This window comes from Sapajus apella, unplaced genomic scaffold, assembly GCF_009761245.1.
Source record: "Sapajus apella isolate SASKATOON/1434 unplaced genomic scaffold, GSC_monkey_1.0 scaffold47, whole genome shotgun sequence".
Lineage (NCBI taxonomy): Eukaryota > Metazoa > Chordata > Mammalia > Primates > Cebidae > Sapajus > Sapajus apella.
In genome coordinates, this window is record NW_022436987.1 from 15,665,718 (window position 1) to 15,689,367 (window position 23,650).

The window sequence follows — 23,650 nt, forward strand, 5'->3', positions numbered from 1 at the left end:
CTGGAGGACATGGAGCCAAGTTAAATATTTTGAACCTTCTAGAAGTTGACTTTTGTGGGTTAAGCAGTGGGATGGAGAAGAAGAAAATGAGGATTGCGAGAGCAGAGTTCTAACACTAATCAGTGGAATTTCTAGAAGTTCTCAATATCTTCACATCAGAAACATGATGGAGAATTTACTTTGGTTATCCCTTTTAAATGGAAGTATGTGAGGCAATGCATATGTTAGTTATGCACACATGTCTGGTCAGAAATGTACACTATGGATAATTTTCAAGGTCATTTATTTACCAAAAGAAACACACCAACGTTAGTAGCCTTGAAAGCACAGGGGTTTGTCATTCTGCCAGGAACAGCATGTCACCTGTTATGACCCTGAAAGTGGGAACGGCAGTGAAAGTCGGTCAAACTTAGCCATATCACAGTGCCCACATATTTCAAAACATCATGCCATATACCATAAATATGCATACTTTTTATCAATTAAAAAATAATAATAAAATAGAAAAATAGAAAAAATAACAAAAAATGAAGTGTATCTTGTATGAACAACTTGTAGTCTAATCTCTTTTTTTTTTGAGACAGAGCCTCTCTCTGTTGCCAGGCTGGAGTGCAATAGCACGATCTTGGCTCACTGCAACAACCTCCGACTCCTGGGTTCTAGTGATTCTTCTGCCTCAGCCTCCCAAGTAATTGGGACTACAGGTGCATGCCACGATGCCCGGCTAATTCTTGTATTTTTAGTAGAGATAGGGTTTCACCATATTAGCCAGTCTGGTCTTGAACTCCTGACCTCATGATCCACCTGCCTTAGCCTCCCAAAGTGCAGGGATTACAGGTATGAGCCACCGTTCCCAGTCCAAATCTCGTTTTTTAATCCAGTCTGACAGCCTGGATCGTTTTGTTTGGATTGAATCATTACATTCACATTTAATGTTGTGAGGCATATAATTGAAATTAATGTTACCTAAATAACATGTTTTTCTTTGGTTTCATTCCTTATTTTGATTTATTTCATTTTTTTTTTTTTTGTAGAGCTACCTGAAGTAAATTTCTTATATGTGAATTTAAAGTAAAATACCAAGCTTCTCTGTGACTTTAGGTGGAGTAGTATTCTAGGGACATCAGGTAAAGGAAAGGATATGACAAAGGCAAAGTGAGACAATATATAAAATCAGATTATTTTGTCTGCTCACTCACTGAGTGTTCACAGACTTCTCATGGCCTTGGGAGCTGCAACACTTACAGATGAGGGCATTTGGTTGGAAATAGCAAAGAAGTTTGTCTAAGCATCCATGGCAGTACAGAAAATAGTGAGGGAGTTTTATTTCTCAAACATTTGTTGGGTGTCTGTGCTATTCAAGGCATATTTAATATACCTGATTGCACATTAAAATCTCCTGGTGAACTTCTTAAACTTGAAAGTTTCCAGTGCCTCACCTAGACCCACATAATCACACTCTCCAGAGAGCAACATCCTGAAATCTATGTTCTTTTGGTAGTTGGATTTGAGATCTACCAGAGATAGGAAGGAAGGTGGAAGATGGAGAAAAAATATTTCTGGTACACAAAACAGTATGTGTGAAGGAATAAGGGTTGAAGAGGGAAAGGTGAATTATGTGTTTGATGATAACACAGGATTTTTGTAGGTGAGAAGTAGAAATAAAGCTGCAAACATGAGTTGGGGATGGATGATGAAGATTGTATCCCAATGAAGCCATTCGGTAATCCTTACTGAGGTCCTTCTGCTACACACTGTTGTCGGTTCTGGGGACAACAGTGGACACATATGGATCATTTACTCTATGACAGGCACTGTGCGTAACCATTTTACGTATATCAATTCATTTAATTCTTACAACAACTGTAAGTGGTAGGCTCCAGTATTATCCCCATTTTACACATGAGGAAGTGAAACACAGAGAGGAGAAGTAACTTGTCCAAGGTCTCTTAGTTTTGGGGAAACCAAAATAAAGCCCTGGCAGCCTGTCTTCAGAACCCAGTGGGATGTTCTTGACCTGTTGGCTCTACCCATTGCTCTCCAGAGAGATCTCTATTATAATAAAGAGTATTATTTCACATGAACATTATGGAAGACACAGAGGTTACACGGAGAAGGGAGTGATTAACTCCATCTGAAATGTACATGTGTATATGTATGTCAGGAAAACATCACAGGTAACAGCGGAGCAGGGTATTGACAAATGAACAGGAGTTTTCCAGGTATACAAAGTAGGTAAGAACATACCTGCCAGAGGGAATTGCATACGCAAAATTATGGAAATAAACCAACATTGGTTTTGGTACTCTAATAAAGATTTTAATTCAGAGTTGTGGCACAATCAAAGATGTGTTTTAGAAAGGCCACTGCATCAAGAGAGCCGGAGGTGGTGGGGAGTATGGAATGTGGGCATATTCTAGGTGGAGGTGTTGAGGCTGACAGGCAGGTACAGCCTGGGAAGATGCAGAGGAAGGGAAAGATGTGGGTGACAGCCAAAGGACCTGGCACATGAGAGATACTCCACAGGTATTGTTTTGCATGAGACAAATGGATCAGGGACAGAGCGTCTGCGAGGGAGAAGTTGCCAGGTTTTGAACAAGAGCCTGTGGGAGACTCATAGTGTGATGAACAGAAATAAGACAGGTGGAGGAAGCAGCTTGGCGAGCAGTACATTCCGTTTGGCATGTTTGAGTTAGAGTTGCCTGAGGGACAACTAGTTTGATGTGGGTGTCTTGCTTATAGAGGTGGTATCTGAAGCCAAGGCTGTGAATTAGCTCACTGAGTGAGGAAGGATCCTTGGGTGTTCAGTCTCTCTGATCTGCCACTCTCCTTTAAAGTGTAAAACAGTGTGCTGATTTTGACATTCTAAGCCACTGAGGACCAAGGGATGACTGGAGTGTGTGCAGGGTACAAATACCTCAATAAATATAGTGAAACCTTACATCCACATCTGACAGGGACATCAGGCAGTACCTGTCAATTGTTTATTCAGTGTGCACCCGAATGGCAAAAGTGTCCAATCATTGCACTAGAAAAATCAAGGTCAAATTTGAAGGGCCAGGTGTCTGTGGGTGCCAAAATATATAACTGCATAACTCTATATCCTCAGTACATTTGTTTCTGATATAATGGAGAAGTGTGTGTTGGTGCTAGGTTTCAATTTTGTGGTCAGGCACTGTGAAATATTCTAATTTGCATGTCGCCAGTCTGATATGAAGAGCTTTAGGTATCCATTTACATTTCTACTCACACTGTATGCTGTTGGAATGGAGTCCCAAATGCCCCAGCCGAAGGCACTAGAGCCTGACTCACCTTATGCTTGAATTTCCTCAGACATAAGTAATAAGCCCTTTGGCTGTAGATCCAGAGGTTGGATAATGAGGACTGATGTCAGGCATAGGAAGGCGGTGGCAGGGAACGAGCGCTATTGTCAGAGAAGTGGAGATGAGTATGAGAAAGCAGGAGAAATTCTTGTGACCTCCACTGGTGATCCTGAAAGTCGTCCTAAGATAATTTCATAGATAGATACATTCTGCACCAGTGCCAGATTGCAAATGGCTGAGGAGTGCAGTAACATGTTGATCTCATTCAGCAGCCACCAAAGCACCCTGCTATGTGAGGACATAAAGTTCAGTGGACATTTAATTTTTATAACAGACTGGTGGATTTTAGGGGTGGATGTGTCTCCATGTGTGGTGTCAATGTAAACAATGAGGCATTTTTATCTCCACATAGGAGTCCTGGGATGAGCCTGTCAAAGGGGAAGAGAGGATTTGGACAAGTGCCTTAAGGCTGGGAAGCAAATGTGTTAATACCGTTGTGGGAGTGGCAAGGGGCAAAGGAAGAAAAAATGTCTATTTCTTTGCTTCCAGCTTGGCCAAGAAGCAGATGGTAGATTTGACAACAGCACGCTTAGCAGAACTGTCACTCTGGAGCAAGCTGCCTTGCCAAGTTGGCAGTAGCCACATTTGGGAGTGTGGGACTTTATTAGACAGGAATTCCAGGACTTGGAGGTGTGGTCTCCCCATGCAAGTAAACTGGGAAATCCAGATCCTCATTAGGACCAATGAGTCATGGCCAACTGATTTATCTACAAAATTAAGGCATAAAAGATGATCAGGGATAGATATTTGTTTAGTGAAGGGAGGAAAGGACCTATCCAGACAATTATATTAATTCTCAGTTGTTTTGAAGTTATATTGAATGCCAGAAATAACACTTACCTGGGGATCAAGAAATTTGACTGGTTTTTGCCACCTACTAGAGGTGCATTAATTTGAAAATGATTTATTATTACTCACAATAAGTCCAGAGGCATGGAGCTTGGGTCTGGAGATAAAATTCTAGATGTGGGGGTTGCAGTTAGCAGCAGGGGCACTGTGGGGTGTATAATTAAATGGGAAATTAGGACAGCATGTGATATATATTCTGTTAGGATTAGGTCCCAAGTATAATATAATCAAAAAGTGAGAACGGTTAACCAGTGTTAAAGGGTAAGAACAAGTTCTGGAGGGAAGTCAGCCCTAAGTGGAAGCTCATGAGTATATGGAGTGGGAGGTTGCCAGTGGAAGGTGGATGGGGAGTTCTGCAGGTGTTTCTGAGGAAGAGAACAGTACAGTATATGTAAGGCCCAGAAGTGAGAGAGAAAGCATGGTTAGAACATATGTGGAGGTGTGAATGTTTGGGAGGGTGAGTAAAAGCACAGGAAATGGTGGGCTGTGAACCTTGGGAGATAAACAGACTCATGAATGGCCTTGTTTGCTGAACTTAGGATTTTGGACTTTATTCTCACAGCCTTAGGGACCCTGATTTTAAGCAGGGCCTCATATTTGGATTTAAAAAATATGTGTCTGACTTTTATATGGGGAAGGACTGGAGAAGACTGAGACTAGGACATGGGAGTGCTAGGAGGTTGTGGTAGTCCTGAAGAAGGGGGATGATGGCAGCCTGAACAAAGACAGGGTCAGGGGGCAGAGGGTGGGGAACGGAGAGGAAGAGGTTGATTTGAGAAACTTAAGAAAGGAACATTACTAGGATTTGGGCACTGATTGGACATGGAGTTGTGTAAGAGGGAGAGGTTAGAAGGATGCCAGGCACTGGAGTGTGGGCACTGGGATGGATACCCATGCCATGGTCATTCAGTGAGAGGAGAACGCTAGAGTGGAACCTATATGGGTGGGGAGTGAGATTGCTGCGGGTCAGGTTCTGAGGGAATGCCAACTCTGAGATAGAGATTTGCATGTAATTTATTAGGAAGTGCTCTCAGAATCAATTCTGGGTGGAAGTGAGGTGGCGAAGGAAGAAGAATTGGGCATAAAGGAGAAGTTGAGCTGCAGTGGTTACAACAAATGCCTAACTCATTCCTGCAGGGAGCTTTGGAGCTGGAATGGCCTTTCAGGGTTGTGCTCACTGTGTACCATCTTTGTCAACCAAGGGAATTTCCCCTTGGGCAAGGTGGCTCTCTACAGCCCTATGCAAGTCTTAGATCTCTATTCAGGGGAGAGCTGTTAGTTGCCAACTGTCACAGCAGTTGTAACAATGTATCCTTTGCTCATGGAAGGAGATCTCCACATAGCATAGCATCCACTACAGCATATGATGATAAGTAAAGCATGTTCCTGGACTTTCCCCTTCCTGTGGCTAAAATGGATTAGATGATTACTAAGTTGTTTTTCTTTTACTGGAAGGCAGGAATGAAACCTTCATATCTTACCTGGTCACCCTCTTTGCATTTCAACTCTTACCCTTCAACATCTAAAGGGGTCTAGGTTCTTCATCTGCAAACATAGTATTTGCCTCACTTAGTAATTATACATTCACTGATGTGATTATGTAATTGCTGTCTATTTCCCTGATTGTAAGCTCCATGAGAAAAGAGTGTTGTTTCTTGCAACATGTCACAGTTAGCCTGTCGCCTACCCTTTCGTAGCACTGAAATGTTATTTGAATGAAGAATACTTGAACATCCCCTGAGAATTAGAGGATTTTATAACCAGAAAACCGTCAAATTTAATCAGACTCTTTTTAAAACAGATGCAGATATAGCGGCTCTGAAAGGTGAGGTGGTTCTATACAACCAACACCAAATTAGTGGGAGAGATCTCTTAAAGTGCATATTGTTGCTTCTGTTCCTCCTAGAGCTGGAGCTAGAAGGATCCTCATCAGGGCAGAAGAGGGATTGACCAGATCTTTGGTTCTTTTTTCCTGTTGAAGTGTCTAGAGAATTTGGTGGTGTTATATTAGGGTATCAAATTGGCATACACTGTACTTGCTTAAAAGTGAGTCAGGACCAGGTGCTGTGGCACATGCCTGTAACCCCAGCACTTTGGGAGGCTGAGGCAGGCAAATCACGAGGTCAGGAGTTCAAGACCAGCCTGGGGCCAACATGGTGAAACCCTCTTTCCACTAAAAATACAAAAAATTAGCTGGGCATGGTGGTGCGCACCTGTAATCCCAGCTACTCAGGAGGCTGAGGCAGGAGAATTGCTTGAACCTGGGAGGTGGAGGTTGCAGCGTGCCGAGATCATGCCACTGTACTCCAGCCTGGGTGACAAAGTGAGACTCCGTCTAAAAAAAAAAAGTGAATCAGCCAGTTAAGTCAAGAAATGAGTTTCAGTGGAATCTAAATTGAGTGGTGGGAGCTCCATTTATACTTCTCTTTGAAATGTTTTACAAGTCCACCCCCTGGCCTTCCTGGTAGCCTTTTAAACTCACTATTCCAAGGCAGTCTCTCTAGTGCATTGATCTAGCCCTTTACAGGTTTTCCTTGCATTTCTCACTTGTTTCGCATGTGTATTTCTCACGCCCACTCCCATGATCACAAGGAAAAAGAAATGGCGTTCTTCTCCATTGTGGCTGAGGTTCTGAGGAATGGAATATATGTGAGTCCCCTTTCACCCAGTTGTTTGTTTTAGCTGGAGTGTCTGAATCAAAGCTACTGCTAATTGTACTCCACAGTGACTGCAACCATTCTTTCTCATTTTGGCTTCTTACTACATCAATTCATTCTCTAGTTCCTTTGGCAACTGTAACATTGAAATAATTGTATATCCTGGCTGTGAAGGCACGGCAAACACAATCATGATGAGGCCTGCCTGAAAGATTTAAGGGTTATCCTCCACACAATTCCCATGTCTTTCACTTTAGACAAAGAGATTTGTATTGCTCAGAAGCAGAGAATCTAGGTTTCTGTGGAATCTAGTGGAGTTGGAAGGCACCTCTGAGGTCATTTTGTTGCACAGCATGACTGTCTGACCCATTTTTATGTTTTATTACAGCAAAATGTATATATGGAGGAAAAGTCCTTGCAGAAGGCCAGCGGATTTTAACCAAGACCTGTCGGGAATGCCGAGTAAGTTTTAATTTTATGGTCCCTGTCACTTCTAGAAAATGAATAGATAGATGTGTGGGCTTTAGATAAGGTTCTTGGGTGGGACATATTGGCCTGGATAGGTCCCTGAGGGGCAGAACTCTCTGTGGTGGGCTGGAGTACAGGATGGGGAGGATACAGCCACTGTCATTTATATGCTTAGCTTGTGGTCAGCTGTGGATCAGGGAGCCTTGGAAAAAACTACTAAGGGAATAATGTGAGAGAAGAAAGAACTAACAGCTACTATGAGTTAGAGAGGCTGGTGGGTGGCCCTGGGAAAGGGTTTTGAGTTCGTGCTAGGGGAATCCATCTGTAATGCTTGTGGCAATGATACTAACTCTACTCCCAGAGGGCTGAAGTACTGTTAAAATGCCTCTTTCTTCTGCCTGCCCCCCTTCCATGTATTACTGGAAATAAGACATGAAAATCATAGATCTTATTCAATAATCATTCAACAGATATTCGTTGAGCAAATGCTATATGACAGCATTATAGTGGGTTCTGGATATACAACAGTGAATGAAATAAAGTCACTGTCTTTGTAGAACTTACAGTCGAGTGAGTGAGACAGACAGTAGGAAATTAAACAAATATATAATATAATGTCAAATTCTCTAAAAGTATGAAGTAGGCTGAAGGAATAGAGGGGTTTGAGGTGGGGATGGGTGAACTGAGAAGACCTCTCTGACATGTCATTTTGGAACAAAGCCCTGGGTAAGGTGTGGGAGCCAGCCATGCAGTTGTTTGGGTGAGTGATTACTTAACCAACAATTGCTTCCCAGATAGATGAGGGAGAAGGCATGTTCCAAACAAATGGAATTGCACTCACAAATGCCTAGAGCAGTAAAGAGACAGGTTTTACTTAGGGAGCTGCAAATAATTTGACTTGGGTGAAGTTCTAGTGCACATGCGGGAGAGTGAAGAGAGATGAACCTGAACCTGGACAGATAGAACAAGTGAGAATGAACCTGGTTTGGACTTGATCTTGATGGAAATGAGAGTTCACTGATGCGCTTGCGCTTGCTCTCTGTCTCTCTCTCTCTGTGTGTGTGTGTGTGTGTGTGTCATGAGCACCTGTGCATTTTCAAAGGTCACTGTGATTGCAATGTGGGGAGTGACTGGAGGAGCACCAGATTAATTTAAATAATTGTAAGAAATGACCTAAGGTCTTCATCGAAGGCAGTGAGAGTGAAGATGTAGAGGAAAAGAGATTTGAGAGCTGTTTAAGAAATGGAATTGAAAGGACTCAAGTGATTGAGTTTGGGGAAGGCAAACATGATGGGGAGGAGAAACCCAGATGATGTCCAGGTTTCTGGTATAGTTGCAGGGAATACTAGTTTCTATTTTTGGCTTCAAGAAGCCAAAGCCTCCCCTGGCTAATGTAAGTAAAAATGACGATGTTATTAAAATGATATTGGGAGACTCACAGAAGCCCCAAAGGGCCAGACCAGGCTTGATACTAGGTAGAGACTAAGGAGTCCCAGAAGTTAGGAAACAGAAACCATAGCAGTGGTCTAGTAGCGGGGACCCTGGCAAGCACATTTGCTGCTGTGACTTTCAGCCATTTCTACTGTCCTGGAGTCACTTATACTAAAGTCCAGAGAGAGGACATGTGATTAGCAAAGGTTGGACCATATGTCCGAGCTCTGATTGTTCAGGATGGGGAAAAATTCAACCCCTTTCCTCTGTGTAAGGAGCCAGTTACCTGGAATTACCACCTCATTAAGAGTGCATGCAGTGGAGAAAATATACCCTAAGAGAACACTGTGGTACTCATGGTAAGGGAGACTGGATCAGGAGAAGCCAAAATGTGATAATTGCTCTCTTCATTAGGTAATGATGAGATACTGATGCAGGAAGAGGGACATTCAGGAGGAGCTTTGTGGGTGAGGAGGGAGTGGACAGCAAATCTGGTCAGGTTTAGGCATCTTGAGTTTGATTGGATTTTGGCTATCTACACAAACTCTCTGAAACTTAGATTTTGTGATTATTTCTCATGGTTGCATGGGTTGAATGGGCTCAGCTTAATGATTCTCAGTTGGGTTCTCACATGCAATTGCAATCTGATGGCTGCTGGAGCTAGAATCCTGTGAAGGCTTGACATAGCTGGCTATCAAAGATGGCTTCTTTACTTTTGTGAGTAGTACCTCAACAAAGATGAGTAGAAGGAGATTTCTCTCTGTCTCTCTGTCTTGTGCTCTCTCTCTCTCTCTGTGTCTCTCCATATGTGTGTGTGTGTGTGTGAGTGTGCCTTATTCTCTGTAGTCTCTAGACATAGGTACCTTGGGCTTTTTTTTTTTATTTTTATTTTTTGAGACAGGGTCTTGCTCTGTCTTTCAAACTGGAGTGCAGTGACACAATCTTGGCTCACTGCAACCCCTGCCTCCCGGGTTCAAGCAATTCTCCTGCCTTAGCCTCCTGAGTAACTGGGATTACAGTACGCACTACCACGCCCAGCTAATTTTTGTATTTTTAGTAGAGACGGGGTTTCACCATTTTGGCCAGGCTGGTCTTGAACTCTTGACCTTGTGATCTGCCAGCCTAAGCCTCCCAAAGTGCTGTGATTATAAGTGTGAGCCACCTCGCCCAGCCCATTGAGCTTCTTTATGCCATAGTGGTCTCAGGGATTTCTCACATGGTGCCCAGCTTCTCCCAGAATAAACTCTCTAAAGACCAAGGTGAAAGTGCCAATATTTCTTATAACCTAGTCTTCGAAACTGGATCATCATTTCTTCTACAGTCTAAAGGTTATACAGGCCTAGGCCAGGTTTATTGTAGAGGCAGATAATACAAAGACATGAATACCAGGAGGCATGATTCATTAGGTAGAAAGGCATCTTTGGAGACCAGCTATTGTAGTAAGACTTTGTGATATAATTTTCTGCTTGAAAATACCCACCTCCAGCCAGACTTGATGGCTTATGCCTGTAATCCCAGCACTTTGGGAGGCTGAGGCAGGCAGATCACCTGAGGTCCGGAGTTCAAGACCAGTCAGGGCAACATGGCAAAATTCTGTGTCCACCAAAAATACAAAAATTAGCTGGGCATGGTGGTGCATGCCTGTAATCCCAGCTACTCGGGAGCCTGAGGCAGGAGAATCGCTTGAACCTGGGAGGCAGAGGTTGCAGTGAGCCGATATCGTGCCAATGCACTCCAGCCTGGGTGACAGAGTGAGACTCCATCTAAAAAAAATAGTAAAAAAACAAAAACAAAACAGAACAAAACAAAAAACTCATCTCCAACATATCATAATGGGAAGTTACTAACCTACTAGGTTAGTGGATTTCCATGCCTGGAAAACATTAGGAATCAGAGGATTCCTTTAAGTGGGTGAAAATCTACTCTCCATAACTTCTATCCAGTGGCTTTACTTCTTTCCTCTGGAGGGTAAGAGGGTAAGATTAATTACTTTCACAATATAGCATTGTGGTTGAAAGGTCAAAATCTGCAGTCAGGTGGACTTGGGTTTAAATACTGAAATTTTACCTAATAGTGAAGTTCAGGGTTCCTTGTATTCTTCTCCCTTATTGGGTTCTAGTAAGAGCTGGGTTGGAGAACATCACTTTAGATTATGAAGTCAAAGTGAAGGTTCTTACTTCTTCCTGCAAATTTTTTTTTTCTCCTCATCATTCCCACTGCAACATAATGAAAGACAATTACAGGCACATCACCAGCCCTGGAGAAATGTGGAACATTTTGCCTAGTGCCTTGTGCTGAACTGTCATTCCTTTTCTTTGTAACATTAGCTGGAACACACTGTCAGAATAGTAACACTTGTTACCTATCTGATCCTGGTTTCTAGATAATAAAACCGGGAGCCTAGGCATTTGTGTTGAAGCTTTATGTATTTATTCTTTGGTGGTGATGGGAATGGATAGAGGAGGGGGAAAGGTATAGTCCTAGGAATGCATGAGTGAGGCACAGATGAAAGTATGGAAGGAAAGGCAGGAGAGCAAGTACAAGACAGTGCATATCAGAAAAACCAGGACCCAACAACAAAGCACAGCTGGCTTTGTGAGGCGTCTCCTAAGAAGCTGACAGAAACCACTGTGTCTCAGAAAAGACCATTTTCACAAGTGCTCTTACCTACATTATTTCATTTTCTTTTCATCACATCCCTGGGGAAAAGACAGGAATGTATCTTAAAGATTGAAAAGAACAAGGCATTTAGAGACTTGTAGAAGCACTCAAGAAAATACTAATAAAAGAAGAGCTTGAATCTTGTTCTTTATGGAGGGCTGGGAAGGAAAGGCATTCCCTATATTCTGTCTCTCATTGGCCAGACTGTACCCTGAAGGTTAGCTTCCTTGAACCTCCCTATTTTGATTCCCATTCTTGCCCTCCTGGCTGCTACTAGGAATGCCAGAGATTTCATGAGTCCAGGCAGTCTGGTGGATGTGCAGGTGTGGTGGTCTCTCTGCATCAGTGGATACTGGGTGTAGGGGCTCTCCACTCAGTGGCAGGGGCAGGGATGGTGTGATAGCAAGGGCTTTATGATCTCTTGATCAACAAGGAAGCTCCCAGAGCTGGAAGTAGGGGAGCAGGTGGGGTGGTCAATAATCTATAGCTGGCACATTCTCACACAGGGATGTTGTGTGGATTAAATGAGATAAAACACATGGACAGCTTAGTACAGTGCTTAGCACAAAGACCATCCTCAATAAATGTGAGCTATTTTTATTATTCCACGTGACCATGCATGTCCTCCATGAATTTAGGACAGATACATGCTCTCTGAACGTTGTTTTACTTCTAGGAAGGGCAAATGGTTGGACTCTAAAATCCTTGCTTTTGTCTTTGATCCCAGGAAAATCTGGGATGATTAAAGGCAATTTTGCTCACTCTGGTGATAGGGCATGGATTTGAATGCCAGCTTATTTAGTTAGCACTTACTACTGTTACCGGCACACTGCAGCTGCTCTGCACACTTGGGTTCATCTTTTACTGTTTTTTTTTTTTTAATTATAATTTAGAAAGAAATTGGGGCAGACAGATTATTCTCTTGCACAAGTAGTGAATGTGTGTGTGCGTGTATGTGAGTGCATGTGAATAATTCTGTGTAAAATGTTATTAATTTTTCCATTTATTGTGTTTCTATAGTTATTTACTGAATAGTTACTTTGTATACAAGAAAGAGTTATTGACAATAATTTTTAGTAATTTTTGAGCACTTACTATTTTCTAGGCACAATTTAGAGCATTTAAAACATATTTGTCTCACTTAAATCTCATAATAATTCTGTGTAGAAGGTAATACTCTAATGTGCAAATCGAGGCACAGAAGAACAAAGCCACATAGGTAGTAGTGAGTGAGCCAGCTGGGATCAGAACCTGCGTGGTTCGGCCCTACAACCTCCTCTCTTAGCCTTTCTACTGCCACTCCTGACATTGTTAGACTGACTTGGAAATAATTCTAATTTATGAATTTTAGAGAGGTAGATGGAAAAGGATTGACTGAGCACTTTTCAGTCTATCTGAGAATATCCAATTGGTCAAGCTATGGCCCATTGGTTCCTTTGATAAAGGTAGCATGTATAAAACGGCACGGAAGAGCTTTGGGACATATTTAATGGGTATTGTCAGCAGAGAGTGAGGGTAATGGGTATAGGATCAAAGGGCCTCTGGTTTCTCCCAGGCAGCTTTTCTCAAGATTTAAGCCCTAATGCTCTATGGAGTCTGTTGTATGCAATAAATTAAGCTTTCTCTTAGGCATGTAAAATAATATTATGAAAATATTATCCTTGGGAGGATTGAGGAAATAATTGATAAAATAATTTTTGACATTCTGTCATTCAGATGAAGATTGTCAGTTGACAAAAGGATGCCTGGAGATCCATCCATTTTCATTTTCCTGGGATCATTTTAAAGCTACAGCAATACCAATTAGGCAAAAAACAAGGTCTTGTTTCAAATATTTTCACCAAGTATTTCCAGGAGTTAACATAATTTTTAAAAAAATCAACATGAATAAACTTTCCTAACAGTCTTATTAATTTTGCCCAATTATTGCTTTTCTGCAAAATTTCTTTATCCTAGCAACAATTTTTGACTTGAAGTTGTGAGTTTTGTATGTTGCTAGAAATTCAGGTTAGTGCACGATGATTAGTACAGAGCTTGTAAGTGTATATATTTGACCAATGAGATATATACACTCATTGTATATATGAGTGTCTCCAATGTATAGACAGCCACTCTAAATGAGAAAGAAAAAAGGAATTGTATTTTTGCACCAACACAGAACTCCAGGGGTTGTAAAATAACATACCATAATCAGAAGGATTAAAAAATGTTAATTATCAGGTAATTCTTACTAGAGATGGTTTTGAAAATAAAGTTATAAAATGTTTGTGCCTAATTATGTAGCTGGACTAAATGGATTTGGTGACACTTATGCAACGGTAATCACAGTTCACATTATTTTCAAATTCATGTAAAAAGGTTTGTCTCCATTTAAATATTTGAGATTATGATCTTACTCATTAAATATGTTAAAGGTTGATTAGAATTGTTGACTGGTTTAATCAGTGAAGCAAGCCTTTTTTTTTTTTTTAATAAAAAGAGAAGCTTTTGTGATTATTTTTAAAAAGGCTTTTGTGGCATTGAAAACATTTTGTTTTTATAAAAACAAATCTATACTTACACGTTTGGAATATAGAGGGAAAAATATAAGGAAGAAAATGGGAATCACTCCAGAATCTCACCACCTAGAGATAATCTCTTTTAACAGTTTGATTTTTGACAGCAACAGTGAAATTTATTTTAATTGTCTTAGTTTGGATTCTCCCAGAAGGAGACTCTGAGCTAAGGATTTTAGTACAAGTGATTTATTAAGGTAGTGCCCCCAGGAGAAACCAGTGAGGGTATGGGAGATGCCAGATGGAGAAGGGGAAGAAACTGAACAGAGGTGAAATTTTCTGGCGCATGCATTCTACCCTAGAGATTGTCTTTCCTCGAGGTAAAGAATATCCCGCACAATTTAGTCATTGACTTTGGGTCACAGGCATGGGAATTGTAGAACTTGCGTGTACATTCTGGCTCTCTGCATGGACAAAATGGCTCCAGTGCCCAAGGACAGCGCTCTAAGGGTGACAGGTGAGCCAGCTGCAGCAAAGCATTGAGAAACCTAGAGGTGTGCACATAGAACTGACAAAGGGATTCAACAGTGTCAGCCACTCTTATTTATGCCAGGAGGCAGTAGATCATCAATAAATATATTAATATTGAAGGACAGACTTAGAGGCAATATTGGCAAGTAATTCAGCATTGTGTTTTCCTCTACATTTAGCTGCCGATAGTAAGGTTACTAACTTCCATTGATTTGTAATAACTGGTTTGATTTCCTGTTGTGGAAGGCAAGGCACATGAGGTAGGGACACTTGCCTTAGGACTGGAGCTAATTTTTGAGGTTCGAGGCCACCCATCATGATCTGGATTGAGGAGTAAAAATGAAGTGCAGTTGCAAAGTGGGGCAAAGAGTGAGTAGCAGCATCAATTCTTAGATCTTGGGGACAATTCTAAGAAGAAAAGTAAGAATTCCCTTGGGAATAAAGATCAAAGGTGAAGATAAGACAAAACCAAGAATGCCAGAGGCTGGACTGTCTAGACCCAAAATTCTAAGAAAAGAGAGGAAGCCATGGTGCAAATAGTCCAAAAGATGAGACGTTGGAAATTTATATTTGACATATACAATTGTTACTGTTCCCATTTCTGATATAGTGGGAGTTCTTGCCAAACCAGAGAACTGTGGAACCACTGGGATGACAGTCTTTTGAAAATGGAAAATACACTGTCTCCTTCACCCTTCTTGACTGTACACCTCCACCTTATTCTTCTACCTATGTTGGGAACTACCTTTTGGCCTTAAATGAGACACCTCTTCCTCCTCTTGCTTCTTGGTTGACTTATGCATCCCTTTAAAAATGGGAGAGAAAAAGTAAATGTTTTAGATAAAATAAGAGACTTTCACTATTTAAAAAAAAATGATAATAAAATATTTTTTTAAAATTGGCATCAAACAAAATACAGATGCTAATAATGTCAACAAAAAAGACCTTGGATGAAGTAAGGTCATAAAGATTCACCTTATGAATATCTTACACGTTATCGTAAGTGGTTTTATTTATATCTAGGGAAAATCTCATGTTCATCTAACTCGTCCCCTTTCAGTTCATTTCTGCCTACACGCCTTGGCTTTTGTCTGTTCTCTTTGCCAGGATAGCGTCGTCTTCCTTTATTCCACTAATCAAGTTCCCCCAAATGTGGCATCTTCATAATTCCTCCCGACTTGAACAGAATTAATTATTATTCTAAGACACATTATAGTACTTTTATTCAAGCACATTTTTTAGACTTACTGTTCTTTATGTATTATGGTTTCTAGTTTCTAAGACTTTATTTCCCTCTCCATCCAAACTGAGAACTCATAAATAGTAAGGAAGATATGTTCTCTGTCATTGGGTTCACAATGCCTGTTATCCAGGGGTGGGCCAGAACTGGCTCACATAAGCTCAATTATACATAACTTCCCGACGTTGCTTTCAGTGATGTAATGTTAATAGCTCAAAATCAGCCATCACTATTTACATCACAGAAATTAGGAAATATTATAAATTAGGCCTTACCTGCCCAACAGTCAGTTGTTAAACCTTTATCAGTACATTACTGTTAGAATCCTTCTGCTCCATAGAAGATACTTCAGAACTGTTGAACTTTAGGCTTTTAGGATTTAGAAAGGGAAATTTACCTTATATTCCAGGGGTCTCATTAATTTAATTTGTGGCATTATTGTTTTTAGTGGAACCCCTGGGAGTATTAATTATTATATATTGTTATCACTGCAGGCTACTAACAAAGAACATTATAAATTTGTACCATTGACTAAAAATGTGAACATCTTTTTCTTTCTCTAATATTTGGCTTCCAGAGTGGAGTTTTAGTAAAAATTACAGAAATGTGTCCTCCTTTGAACTGCTCAGAAAAGGATCATATTCTTCCTGAGAATCAGTGCTGCAGTGTCTGTAGAGGTAAGTAAGCTTGGTGGTGGGCCATACTTGGGGTGAAGCTGGGGGTGGCCTTGGGGGGCATGAGGGTTTGATGAATAGTGTGAAGATAATAACATGGGACCAAAACTCTGTGCTGCTACTTAAAAAGTTGCATATCCTATTTACCTCTCTCATAGTCTCCTCAATTGTAAAATGAGGATAATAATAGTATCTACTTGATAAGACTGCTGTGAAGATTAAATGGGATAATGCATAAGCACCTACCGTTATGCCTAGCATGTGACCAATGTTCAATAAATGATAGTTCCTATAATAATGCTAATGATAGTTCTTATAATAATAACCATTATCATCATTATTACATTTTTCTCATGAGTGAGATTGGGAAGTGTTCTCTTCAGCTCCATCTATTGGACCAGCTCCCATACTCTGGTAGAGAATGATGTATGGGGAATCCTTACTGATAGGTTAGATTTATGTGCAACTTTTTTACTATCTACAAGGATGCATCAGATAAATAAGACTTGGTTGCTAATTATTGGGAAGAAATGGATTTGCTTCATCTTCCTGGATTTTCCTTCATCCTTAAATTCATTCTTTATTTAAATTTTTATTTATTATCATTATTAGTTTAGAGATAGATAGTTTTGCTCAGTCTCTCAGGCCAGAGTGCAGTGGTGTGATCATAGCTCACTGTAACCTTGAACTCCTGGGCTCAAGCAGTCCTCCTGCCTAAGCTTCCCAAGTAGCTGGGATTACAGGCATGCACCATCACACCCAACTAATTATGTATGTGTGTGTGTGTGTGTGTGTGTGTGTGTGTGTATGTGTATATGTGTGTGTGTGTGTGTGTATGTGTGTGTATATATGTGTGTGTGTGTGTATATATATATGAGACTAGGTCTTGCTATGTTGCCCAGGCTGGCCTTGAACTCCTGGCCTCAAGCAGTTCTCCTGTTTTGGCCTCCCAAGGTGTTGGAAGTATAGGCATGAGCCACTATACCCAGCCTATTTTTATTTTTCAATAAAGTTGTGCATATTTCGGGTGTACATGTGATCTTTTGACACATGTATGCAATGTGTAATAATGAAATCAGGATAATTGAGATATCCATCACCTCAAATTAATCTTTGTGTTGGGAACATTACAATTCTTCTCTTTTGAAAAAGAAAATAATTTATTGCTAACTCTAATTACCTATTGTACTATCCAATAAATTTCTTTTATATAACTTTTTTTTTTTTTTGAGACGGAGTTTCGCCCTTGTTACCCAGGCTGGAGTGCAATGGCGCGATCTCGGCTCACCGCAACCTCCGCCTCCTGGGCTCAGGCAATTCTCCTGCCTCAGCCTCCTGAGTAGCTGGGATTACAGGCACGCGCCACCATGCCCAGCTAATTTTTTGTATTTTTAGTAGAGACGGGGTTTCACCACGTTGACCAGGATGGTCTCGGTCTCTTGGCCTCGTGATCCACCCGCCTCGGCCTCCCAAAGTGCTGGGATTACAGGCTTGAGCCACCACGCCCGGCTATATAACTATTTTTGTACCCATTAACTAAATTATCTTTATATCCCCTACCCCTTTCCCTTCATAGCCTCTTAAATTTATTCTTATGTCTTAACACCCAGCTCAAGTATCGCTTCCTCTCTGCAGCTTCTTACCTAAGCAGAATTAGATGAATTAGGAGAACTTATGATTTGTTCAAAATCTTAAAAAAAAATCCAGTTCAAGTCATAGGTATTATTTTAAAACTATACCTACCCTAAATACTTTACATTCTGAAATACCCAGTAAATGTTATCTTCTTATCTGAGCTTTGAAGCTTCCAGAGTTAAGGAGGTCCCAGCAGCATAGCAGTTTAGATCAAGTAACCTCATATTTTTCTTTTTTTCTATCTTTTCTGTAGCATTGGGGTGGCAAAAATTCTTTATAAAGGGCTTTGCCGATAAGGGGTTTCTGTTACAAGTAACCGAAGTAAGTTAGCAAGAAAGCAACACAGATCATAAGTATATGAATGGGTGTGACTATGCTGTAATGAAACTTTATTTACGAAAACAGGTGGCAGCCTGTAATTGTTGGCCCCTTCCTTAGCACCTTCTGATATATGAAAATGTTGTATATTTCATCATTGCATGTTTTCAGCTTAAGCTTTCTGTGATTGGTCATGAGAGCTCTGGGCTTTGGTAAAATTCTTAGGAAAAATTAGTATGTTGATAGCCAGAAATCGCCCCTAGAATTAGTGGTAGGCTCACTATTACATCAGAATATCTTCCCTGGTTTATCTGCTTTCATGGCTATCAGCATATTTGTAGCTGGTATGCTTTAGAAATACCTAAAGATTGATTGGAATTTTCAGAGTGATGCATTTATTGGTAACCAATAGAATGGTTAGGTAGGTCTTATAATTTAATGCAAAATCCATCACTTGCTGTTTGTTGAGGTACCAAGTGAGACTCAGTTTATGTAAATCCATTCTGATTTGTGGTTTCATTAGAGCAGAATCATTGATTAGGCCACAGAAATTCAGGAGGGATTTCATTGCTTTGACCCGATTTACAATAGAACAGGTGCCACTGCTTCTGTTAGCACTTGTCTGGAATGTGTCCTTTACCAATGAAGATGCTGAGAGATGTGACATCCCACTGACAAGAAGCAGACATACAGGGTTCCCATTGCTAGCAAGCAGTGGCATTTACCAAACCTGACTTAGGTTTGAGAGAAGAGTGGGAGGCAGGAGGGAGACTTCATAGGTTTGATTTTAGGCAGGGCCCATCTGTGAAATCAAGGGCTTTCTTTTTCATACCCAGTTCCTTCTCAGCCAGGAAACAGCCAGCTCCTTTGTTTGGAAGCTAATGGTTTTCTTCAGAGGTATGTGTGCATGAGAAAGTTATTTTATGCTCTTTGACTACTCTACATTTTGACAGGAACTAGAGCATATCTTCAGAAAAGAGATGGTGGAGAGGGTCTTTTCGAGGGAGGCAGGTGAATTAACCATTTGGATGTCTTCAATACTACTCCCATCTCAGAATCAGACTCTGAAGTAAAGGAGGCAGCCTTGTTGACTGAGGCCCTTTTCAGAAACATCTACTGTCATGACCTTCTTCCTTCTTGTTGATCCATAGCAGAGAGAATCCTAGAACATCCAGCCCATTTGTCCACATGCTTGGGCCTGCTCTGCCCATCAGGCAATCAGGAAATGAAAGACATATTCATCTGTATAGTGGGATATCTCTTTTTCATGAAATCCTACAATTTAAATGACAATTAACAAGAAGCAATACAGATGAGTTCAAAGGTCTGTCATCTTGAACTAAGCCCCGCATGAATTATACTTCGTATCTCTTAATTCCAATTTATGTATCAAGAGCATCTTTAGAAGTAACATAATTGTCTCTCACAATTTTGTGAGAAATACTTTTCCTCTTTATCTTCTATTTGATTTTTGCCTTTTCCTTTGCATTTCTGTGTGGAGTCATAAGAGGAAGAGGGGGGTTGGACAATTACTATTCTGACAAGACCTGGAAATCCCAGTGGACTTCTAAAGCAAATTATTCAGTTCTTTTTTCTCCTCCCCTTCTCTCCTTCTCTGAAACAGAAAATAATGAAAAGGTGAGAAACACTCAACTTCTATGTAAAGTAATTTGTATCCTGCATATGGAAAGCCTGCATCATTTGCTTTGTGGACTGATTGTCCACAGACTGGCTGGCAGCAAGGAAGCAGAGAGGCGGGACTGAGATGAGCTGAAGTGCATATTTTAGGGATGAGCACTATGGTATGCTATAGCTGTATCGCTTCTGCCACCTGATGTTATTGATTACAAAAACCAAAGTGGCTGTGGCCTTTCAATACCTGCACCGAAGGCCTTTCAATTAGCATATTTATCATCTCTCTCCTACTGTGACCATCCGGTCATTAGTCTGAGGAAAATTACCCTATAGCAATATCATTCCTCAGAAGTCTAAGTCAAAACCTTTCTCATGCCCGCCTGGAGAATTTGAAGTTTTCCAAGGTTATTTTCTTTAGGACTCTGATGAGCCCGCCTTATCTGGGGAGGCTTAGACTGGGAATTTGAGAAAACTTCCAGAGAGTGAATTTTGCTTCTGATCTCAATTGCCTAATTATATAATATCCATAGGGCTCTCCAGTCTTTTTAAAAATAACATTTATTTTAATGATCACATTTTATGAATTGATTATTTAAATACAGGAGACAAGGAAGGGGTGAAAATATATTCCTGCTGCATAGAATGTTTCTGTCATTGTCATGTTAATAACTGAATGACATTATTTTCAGCACTAGCTGATAGGCTTCATATATTTTACATATGAAATAAGGTTAAAACCCATTTTGCTGACTTATAACTTATTTCTTCAAGTTATAGCTTGCTAGATTGATTATGAAGTTAATTTTTTTTAATTGAGTCTTATCAAATTTTCTTATATGGTTACTGTCCCTGCCCTGCCCTTTATTGACTAATCAAGATGAAATATAGGGGCTACAGCTTTACATTTATTTTTTTTTCTTTGTTAAAATTAAACCTAGGACTTTAAAGTTAATAAGGGCAGGTTCTGACTGACTCTTGGTGTTCACTGTATCAACAAACTGGTATCCAAGCTAGGGCCCAGATACCTTGTCACTTCAAATTTTGTGTCATGTCCAATGCTGTAACTAATTCCCTTGTCCTTTAGGGGAAAAATGAAGGTAACCAACTAAGTGGGCAGTTTAATCCGCAGAGCTATTGGAGCAGCTGGGGCACCTGTGGGTGGAGAACTATAGAATGGCTAGGGAAGAAACATGCAAAAGGAATCAAGGTGATAGTTACTGGCAGGGAGAGGCCATTTTGCAGTTCGTGGGACTCAAGGTCTCAGTCACACAGCAGCACCACCCAGAACAGCCTAATCACCACTGCAGCTTTTCTCTGATACCTCAGAACAGTTTGTGCTGGCAGCATAAAATTCGTTTACCCTCCTCTTTACCTTGAGGTAATGGCTGTAGCAGGAGCCTGCCCACTCGAAGTGTGAGGCCAATAGGTGGAGAAGTGCACAGGAATAACATCTGGGCTCCTGCCTGGGAAGCAGTAATAACAGCATCAGTGTAGACCCAGCAGAAAAAGATTGCTCATGAATTTCTGGTGCTCTCACTTAACGGATGAAAAAAAAAAGTCAACAATATTGACCATGCATTCTCAGGACCACTCCAGGAAAATAGACCCATCATTAGACCCATCCCCAAATTCCTGACACGCTCCTCAGAGTTTTATTCCCCTCATAATCAGCTCTAATTGTATCTTCACTGTCGCCAATGATGTTGGAGGGTTTTGCTGCATGTTTATGACTTCTAGTGTTGGGAAAAAGTTCTTTCCGACATCTGTTCCAAATGCATTTATCAGTAATTTTAATTCAGACTCACTTGCCTTGTCATCTGGCCTGGACGGAAATTAGTTGAGATTATTTGTACTGTTTAAGATTTTATGCCCTTCAATTAAATCCTCCCTAAGAGTCTTGGCATCAAATGATTTCCCCCCCAACCAGTCTTCCTCATTGTTTTGGGTGAATTTATAATTGAAATGATTTTAGAGAGAGGATTTCAGGGAATTTGAGAAGAAAAGAGAAAAAGGCACTTAATGAGAGTGTAAACTAGTGCCTAAATAGAGGAACTGGCAGTTCACAGAGGGACCAGGTCCTCTGCGTATTGATAGGTGAGATCTGATCAAAATCCCAGAAACCAAGGGCTAAAGTGGACTGGAAAGACAGGGCTATATGCTCAACTTTTGGGGCTGGAAACAGAGGACAGTTTCAGTGAGTACATGAGTTTGTGGCCCTGAAAGTGCTACAGTGGCTCAAGGTCTATGAAGCTTCTAGGAGGCACATTTTTCCCAGAGAGAAAACCTGACACTAAGGCTGGGCTGCCACAGACCTTAAGGGAGGACTCTTAAATGTTGACTTAAATGTTGACTAATGCAGAAGAAACCCAATTGCTTTCTAAGGTAGAACCTGTGAGAGTTGGGTGTTCAGTCTCTTTTAGGTCTGCCCTGACGGCCTTACCTTCTGTCCACAAAATCTCAAGGAATCCTCTCACTCTCAAGGGCCAAGACTTCTCTTATGTTATGTATGTTGGTTGTGAAGCACATAAGGGCATCATTGGCTACAAAACTGAGAGACGACACAAAATCAGTGATGGCTCCTTGATAATTATAAAGAGTATAGATGGGATTTGGAGAGTGGCAGTGTGGCGGAGGTCCTCATTATGATAGTCAGAGCTTATTATATGCAGATTTGGCTAATGAATTTAAAGAAAGTAAATCATTTTACTAGTGTTACTGGTCATTCATGGCAGCAGAACTCCGTACATGACTACCATGGCATCCAAATTTTAGGCTGCTTCCAACCAGAGAAGAAAGTGTGATGCCAACATTTATATATATTTTTTCATCAATTTCTTTGAACATATTATGAGTACATGCTGCTCTAATCATTTGGAACTCTTATTCTTTGTCCAGCAAACCTCACTCATCCTTCAAATCTCCTCTTTAATACATTGTGTTAGGCTCCTTCTCTGCATACATTCCTGGAGCACCTTGCCCCTGTCCATCATAATATCCCCTTGTAACCCAATGCTCAGTCAGTTACCCCTACTGGAATGTAGGATGAATGAGGACATGTTGATGATATTTTTTGCTATGTTCCTTTTGTCTGATATAACACCTGGGCATGTAGTAGGTGCTTAATAAATATTTGTTTAATGAATGAAGAGCTCCTCTCCTAGAAACTAAAATTAAATGGGTGGTCTGAGTAAAACCTGAAGCTTCATTTCAGCAAATTATACATTTTTCTCCCAGCATCTGCTCATTTTAACCACTTAAGGTGAATCAAACCAACTGGGCCTTACTTATCTTGGTATCACATACATGGGTGGTGTTCTGTTGTGTGGCAAGTTATTTTTCATATGACTTTGAGTCCCCAAGCAATGAATAAGAAGGGAATGTGTCCTGGAGGAAGAAATAAGCTTTGTTTTTTTAGAAAGATTCCAGGCATTTCATGAACTAGAAAATGCGAATGGCTGATGACATGCTGGTATCCTCAGGTCAGGGTCAGCATTTCTTGAATTCCCTTGATGAATAAATTTCAAGGAATGCTGGGAAGCTGTGTGGGATGGTGGACAGAGACTGGCAACCATATTTGAGTTTCTATTTCTATTTCATTCATTACCTACCAGCTGTGTAACCATAAGAAAAGTAGTTAACCTCTTTGAGACTCAGTTTATTTATCCTTAAAACA

The 23,650-nt window shown here is 40.7% G+C and overlaps 1 protein-coding gene across 2 annotated transcripts in view; it reads left to right on the forward strand.

Annotated features, from left to right (window-relative positions):
- Positions 1–23,650, forward strand: part of NELL1 (neural EGFL like 1) — an 874,275-nt gene that overhangs the window by 230,765 nt on the left and 619,860 nt on the right. For both annotated transcript variants that reach the window (XM_032240986.1, XM_032240987.1), the window contains exons 10-11: positions 7,278–7,351; positions 16,293–16,392. In XM_032240986.1, coding sequence (XP_032096877.1) covers positions 7,278–7,351; positions 16,293–16,392 — 174 coding nt within the window. The remainder of the gene's footprint in view (positions 1–7,277; positions 7,352–16,292; positions 16,393–23,650) is intronic.